At 36.4% G+C, this 7500-nt stretch overlaps 1 protein-coding gene across 1 annotated transcript in view; it reads left to right on the top strand.

Moving 5' to 3' along the window:
- The window catches only part of LOC126982031 (uncharacterized), a 56365-nt gene extending 50341 nt beyond the window's left edge, over positions 1-6024 (top strand). The window contains exons 5-6 of the mRNA XM_050833750.1: positions 1917-1977; positions 5975-6024. Of these exons, the coding sequence (XP_050689707.1) occupies positions 1917-1977; positions 5975-6024 (111 nt within the window). The remainder of the gene's footprint in view (positions 1-1916; positions 1978-5974) is intronic.
- Positions 6025-7500: the final 1476 nt, after the last annotated feature.

Genomic DNA, 7500 nt, shown 5'->3' with positions numbered 1-7500 from the left:
AGAAGAGAGAAAAGATAAATGGAGGAAGAGCGGAAAGAGGGAAGAAATAAAAGAGGGAAGGAAGAAGGAAGGAAGGAAGGGAGTGAATGATTAGAGGAAGGAAGGAAAGAAGGAAAAAGTAAGGTAAGGAAGGAAGGGAGCGAAGGAAGGAAGGGAGGGAAAAGGGAAGGAAAAGAGAAAAAGAATATAGGAGGGAAGGAAGGGAAGGAAAGAAAAGGAAGGGGAGGAAAAGGGAAGGAAAAGAGAAAAAGAATATAGGAGGGAAGGAAGGGAAGGAAAGAAAAGGAAGGGAGGAGGAAGGAAGAAAAGGAGGAAGAAAACAAATAAAGAGAGGAAGAAGAGATTGAAATAAAGAAGAAAAAGAGGGAGGGGAAAAAAGAAAGTGGAGGAAAAATATAAAAGGAAGGAAATGAGAGAAAGAAAGAGAGAAGACAAGGAAGAAGACAACGAAGGTAAGGGAGAAGAAAATGGGAGGAAGAAAAATAAAGGAAGGGAGGAAAAGAGGAAGGAAAGACTGGGAGAGAAAATAATGAGAAAGGAAAGGGAGAAGAAAAGGAAGGGAAGGAAGAAGAAAATGAGAGGAAGAAATGGGATAAAAATAAAGAAAGGAAGGAAAAGAGAAAGGAAGGAAGGAAGAAGAGAATGGGAGGGAGAAGGAAAGGAAGAGAGAAATAGGAGGAAGAAGGGAAGGAAGGGAGAGAATGGGAGAGAAAAGGAAAGGAAGGGAGAAAGAAAAGAATACGATTAGAAGAAGGGATAGAGATAGATCGATAAGAGGGAAGAAAAGAAGAAAAAAATAAAGGAAGGAAAGAAAAGAGGAAGGAAGGAGAGAATGGGAGGGAAAAGAAAAGGAAGGGAGAAAGAAAAGAATAGGATTAGAAGAAGGGAAAAAGATAGATCGATAGGAGGGAAGAAAAGAAAAAAATAAAGGGAGGAAAGAAAAGAGGAAGTAAGGAAGGGAGAGAATGGGAGAGAAAAGGAAAGGAAGAGAGAAAGGAAAGAATAGGATTAGAAGAAGGGATAGAGATAGATCGATAGGAGGGAAGAAAGGAAGAAAAAAATAAAGGGAGGAAAAAACGGTGAGAAAAATAAAGAGAAAAAAAACATAAGGTATCGTTAGGGTGACAAACGACTTGATTCTCGCGTAATTGACGGGGTCTCTCTCTCTCTCTCTCTCTCTCTCTCTCTCTCTCTCTCTCTCTCTACTTTTTGTTTTAAGGTGTAAGAGTTTTTTCACATTTTCCTTCTTTCTTTCCTTTTCTATTTTTTTCTCTTTCTTCTTTTTCTATCTTTCTTTTACTGTTTTCAAGAGATACTGTTTTCTATTATTCTCTCTCTCTCTCTCTCTCCCCATTAAGTTGTTTACCTCCAAAGTCCTCTAAGTGTTATCATCATCATAGTGGAGGTAATAGGTAGAGAAAATTGCTCTCTCTCTCTCTCTCTCTCGCCTTCATTTCATATTTTCTCTTCCAATTCTTTTATTTTTCTCTCTTCCTTCCTTCCTTCCTCTCCTTTTCCCTATCATTAATAATACGGAAGAAAGAAGAAGAAGAAGAAGAAGTAGAAGAAGAAGAGGGAGAAGATGGAGAAGCAGAAGAAGACATAGAAGAAAAGAAAAGTAGGAGAGGAAGAAGAAGAAGAACAAGAACAAGAACAAGAGGAAGAGGAACAATAAGAGAAAACAGGAAAAGAATGAACAAAAAGAAGTAGAACAAGTGTAATAATAAAAATAAAAAGTAGAATGAGAAGTAGAAGAAGAAGTAGAAGAAGAACAAGAGGAACATCACCACCACTAACAACAACAACAACAACAACAACAACAATAACAATAACAATAATAATAATAATAATAATAATAATAATAATAATAATAATAATAATAATAATAATAATAATAATAACGTTCTCCCTCCCAGGTCAACCCAGTGGTGGCAATTACGTTCACAGTGGACTTCTTCTTCCTGGTCCTGAACGTAAGTGTGTGTGTGTGTGTGTGTGTGAGTGTTATAGATAGACTGATAAAAATAGACAGATAGATAGATAGATAGATAGATAGATAGATAGAGAGAGAGAGAGAGAAACACCCATTCTACAGCCATCATAATTTTTTTCATACATTTACTTTCAAACTTCGAAAATATACCAAAACTATTCATACGTATGGCTTTTGTTTCTCTCTCTCTCTCTCTCTCTCTCTCTCTCTCTCTCTCTCTCTCTCTCTCTCTCTCTCTCACATGTGGTCTTATTTCTTGTATCCCCATTTCTTTATTTTATTATTATTATTATTATTATTATTATCCGTCTATTATTATTATTATTATTATTATTATTATTATTATTATTATTACTATTATTATTATTATTATTATTATTATTATTACTATTATTATTATTTGTATTCCTCTGAGCATTTTCATTAGACATTTTATATTACCTACATTACATTGAAGCTTTTGTTAGGTATTTGACACGGCAGATCTTTAGTTTTTATTAGTGTTGCTTTTTCTATTATTATCATTATCATCGTCATCATCATTATCATCTATCATAAGGGTATCAGTATAAGAGTATCAGGACAACTCTCCACCCGAAATTGACCTCTTTTTCGGCCACTCCTCTGAACTCTTCTTTTTTTTAATTATAGGAGAAGCGAGTAGAGAGCTTTTTATTTTTTTCATTACTGTTTTCATTTTTTTTACCCTTGAGCTTTTTCCTTTGCTGTAAAAAAAGAAAACAAAAGCCTAAACGTTACTAACAAACACGACGAAAAAAACCACAAAAAACTAAACGTTACCAACAAACACGACGAAACAAAAAAAAAAAAACGTTACTAACAAACACGACGAAGAAAATAAAAAAATAAACGTTACTAACAAAAACGACGAAAAAAAAAAAACACAAAAAACTAAACGTTACCAACAAACACGACGAAAACAAAAACAAAAAAACGTTACTAACAAACACGACGAAGAAAAAAAAAAATAAACGTTACAAACAAAAACGACGAAAAAAAAAGAAACAAAAAACTACACCCTTCAAGTATAGCCTAATAGCATGAAACAGCAACCCTCTAACGCTATAATGAAGGGGATAATGATATATAATGAGGAGGTAATGACCATAAGTAACAGGTGATTGGATAAGTGACAACCAAAATTAGACAGGTGTGAAGGGCTACAGGTGAGAGAGAGAGAGAGAGAGAGAGAATCATTACATAACCTTCAATTTAATTCCCTTCCTTCCTTCCTTCCTCCTTCCCCTCTCCTTCCCTTCCCTTCCTTCCTTCATTTCTTTCTTTTTTCTTCTTTCTTTCTCCCGTCCTTCCTTAATATCTTTCTTTCTTTCCTTCCTTCTCTCTCTCTCTCTCTCTCTCTCTCTCTCTCTCTCTCTCTCTCTCTCATTTTCCACTTACTTATATTGTCATTTTCTCTCTCTCTCTCTCTCTCTCTCTCTCTCTCTCTCTCTCTCTCTCTCTCTCTCTCTCTCTCTCTCTCTCTCTCTCTCTCTCTCTCTCTCTCTCTCTCTCTCTCTCTCTCTCTCTCTCTCTCTCTTTTCTTTTCTCTCCATTTCTCTCTCCTACCTGATACTTCCCCTCTCTCTCTCTCTCTCTCTCTTCCTCTCTCTCTCTCTCTCTCTCTCTCTCTCTCTCTCTCTCTCCTATCTTTTTATCTTTTTTTCCTTCTCTTATTTAATCTCTTCTCCTTTTCTCCTTAGCTTTTCTTCCTTTTCCTTCTTCCTTTTTCTTCTCCTTTTTGTTTTCTATCTTTCTCTCGTTTACCTTTTTTCTTTATTTTGTCTTTCTTATCTTCCTCCTTTATTCCTCCCTTCTTCTATTCCTTCCTCTTTATTTATTTTTATAGTTTATTTTTTGTTTGTTTATTCCATCACGTGTTTGTTTTCTTCCTTCTCTAGTCTGTCTGTCTATCTGTCTGTCTGTCTATCTGTCTATTTGTCTATCTATCTGTCTGTCTGTCTATCTATCTGTCTATCTTTCTCCAGTATATTTTTTTCTAGTTTTTTTTATGTTGCTTTTCCTATATTACACACACACACACACACACACACACACACACACACACACACACACACACACACTCCCTTCCATTCTTTCTCCACATTTCCTGTAAGATAAACACACACACACACACACACACACACACATACACGCACACACATACACAAATATACGATCACTGTAAACTTTTTCACACACGTTTCCTCTAAGATAAACACACACACACACACACACACACACACACACACACACACACACACACACACGGCATATAATTTCCCACGAGGAGCTACGGAATAAAAGTTTCACATCTTTCCACTCTGCATCCCAAAAACAAAGGGCATATATAACCCCTCTCTCTCTCTCTCTCTCTCTCTCTCTCTCTCTCTCTCTCTCTCTCTCTCTCTCTCTCTCTCTCTCTCTCTCTGATATTTTTTTTTTATATTTTTTTACGTTCTTCCTTTTTTATTTACTTTATTTTCACTTTTTTCTTAAATCCATTACTCTTCTTTTCTTCCTCTCCATGATGTTTTTGTCCTTCTCGTCTGTCTGTTTGCTTTCTATCTTTCTCTCGTTTGCCTTTTTCCTTTTTTTTTTTTGCTTTTTTTCTGTCGATTTTCCTATCTTTGACACACACAGTTTTTTTCTAGTTTTTTATTGTATTTTTTTATTTATTTTATTTTTATAGTTTATTTTTTGTTTGTTTATTCCATCACGTGTTTGTTTTCTTCCTTCTCTCTCTCTCTCTCTCTCTCTCTCTCTCTCTCTCTCTCTGATGTGGTTTCACGTGTCCATCCTTGTACACACACACACACACACACACACACACACACACACACACACACACACACACACACACACACACACACAATGACAAACAAACGTACAAAGAGAAAGGCATAGAGAGACAAAGGCACACACACACACACACACACACACACACACACACACACACACACACACACACACACCTGTAATCAAGCCCCGTGTGCACCTGTCCGCGCCTCACGCAGGTAAATGTGGCAATAATTATCTCACTAATTAAAGACCAATTACCTGTGAAAAAAATTGGGGCCCGATCCATTTTCTCTCTCTCTCTCTCTCTCTCTCTCTCTCTCTCTCTCTTTCGGTTAATGATGATAATTGGGTCTTTATCTTGAGTTATTTTGCTTCCATTTATTTTGTTTTGTTTTTTCTTCTTCCTTTTCTTTCTCTTTTTTATTTATTTTTCTTCCTCTTTCTTTTCATTTTGTTGTTTTTCTTCTTCTTTCTTTCCTTTCTCTTCTTTATTTACTTTTCTTCCTCTTTCTCTTCATTTTGTTGTTTTTTCTTCTTCCTTTTCTTTCTCTTCTTTATTTACTTTTCTTCCTCTTTCTCTTCATTTTGTTGTTTTTTCTTCTTCCTTTTCTTTATTTACTTTTCTTCCTCTTTCTCTTCATTTTGTTGTTTTTTCTTCTTCTTTTTCTTCCTTTCTTTCTTTATTTTTCTTCCTCTTCCTCTTCATTTTATTGCTTTTCCTTTTTCTCCCTCGTTTAGTTTTCCCTTTTTCTTTTTCACTTGAGTTTTTTCCTCTTTTCTCTTCTTTTAGTTTCCCATTCCTCTTTCTCTTTTCTCTTTTTTTTGTCCCTATTTTTATTAGTTATATTTTTCATGCCATTCTCCCTCTTTTGATTTTCTGCTCCTTTTTTTATCTTTTTCTTTCCTACTTTTAATTCGAAAAAGTAAAAGAGTAAAACTTTAATTATTTCATCGTGTGTCTTCTTACTGATTTTGCTATTGATATGTTGAAAATTTATTGATCTTCTTTTTCTTCTTCTTCTTCTTCTTAACATTAATACACTAAGGGCTGAGGGATCCCGAGTGAAATTTGAGGCACTTAAACCCATCGTAGTAACACTAAATTTTGTCTATGGGCGCGGATTTGGCCTAAGTCTATTCATTTTTTTTTGGCACTTAAAGACATCACAGCAACACCAAAACTTGACCTATTGGCGCGGATTTGGCCGTAGTTTATTCATTTTTGGGGGGGCACTTAAACCCATCACAGCAACACCAAAACTTGACCTATTGGCGCGGATTTGGCCGAAGTTTATTCAGTTTATGTTTTTTTTATGCACTTAAACCCATCGTAGCAGCACCAAATATTCACAGTTTATATTTGTTAAGCGATATAGCTCCTATTTAACATGAAAACGGTAATTTATTTTCCAATTTCGGGCGAGAGGGACGTTTTTGGTGAGGGGGGAGTTTTGTAACGGGCTTCGCTACAAACCCAATCACGACTCGCGGGGCAGAATCCGTGCAATTCCGAGCAATTTGCAAGGTTGCCCGCTAGTAATAATTATTGCTATTACTACTACTACTACTACTACTACTACTACCATTACTACTACTTCTACTACTACTACTACTACCATAGCTACTACTTCTACTACTACTACTACTACTACTACCATTACTACTACTTCTACTACTACTACTACTACTACTTCTACTACTGTTTCTACTACTACTACTACTGTTACTACTATCACGCCTAACACGGCAATTCCCTGACCTTGAATATTCGTAAACTAATAAAAGTCACACTAACTTTTCCTGCGAGTCGAAATATTAGAGGAAGGATTTATACAGTTTTCTTTTGTGGGGAGATTTCAGTTTTGTGAGAAAGTGAAAGTAAATTTATTAAGTGAAGCCGTGAAGGTGGTGAGAGAGAGAGAGAGAGAGAGAGAGAGAGAGAGAGAGAGAGAGAGAGAGAGAGAGAATATATATATATATATATATATATATATATATATATATATATATATATATATATATATATATATATATATATATATATATATACACACACACACACACATACATACATACATACAAACATACAAAGACAGACAGATAACGAGACAAACAAACATACGTCAGTTCTTCTCCCCCGCACAGTTGCTGTCCATATACAGGGGTCTTGTCCGCCCTCGTATGGATTATGCATCTCACGTGTGTGGGGGCTCCACTCACACAGCTCTTTTGGACTGAGTGGAGGCTAAGGCTCTTCGTCTCATCAGCTCTCCTCCTCTTACTGCCAGCCTTCTACCTCTTAAATTCCGCCGCCATGTTGCTGCTCTTTCTATCTTCTATCAATATTTCCACGCTGACTGCTCTTCTGAACTTGCTAACTGCATGCCTCCCCCCCTCCCGCGGCCCCGCTGCACACGACTTTCTACTCATGCTCATCCCTATACTGTCCAAAACTCTTATGCAGGAGTTAACCAGCATCTCTGTTCTTTCATCCCCTTCACTGGTAAACTCTGGAACAGCCTTCCTTCGTCTGTATTCCCTCTTGCCTGTGACTTGACCTCTTTCAAGAGAGTGTATCAAGACGCCTCTACACCCGAAATTGACCTCTCTTTTGGCCACTCTTTACTTTTTACTTTTGTGGGAGCGGCGAGTAGCGGGCTTTTTTTTGTACTCTTTTTGTTGTCCTT

Source organism: Eriocheir sinensis, chromosome 50 (assembly GCF_024679095.1).
Source record: "Eriocheir sinensis breed Jianghai 21 chromosome 50, ASM2467909v1, whole genome shotgun sequence".
Taxonomy (NCBI): Eukaryota; Metazoa; Arthropoda; class Malacostraca; order Decapoda; family Varunidae; genus Eriocheir; species Eriocheir sinensis.
The sequence above is the reverse complement of the archived record's forward strand: the minus strand, read 5'-3'. Positions and strand labels throughout refer to the sequence as shown.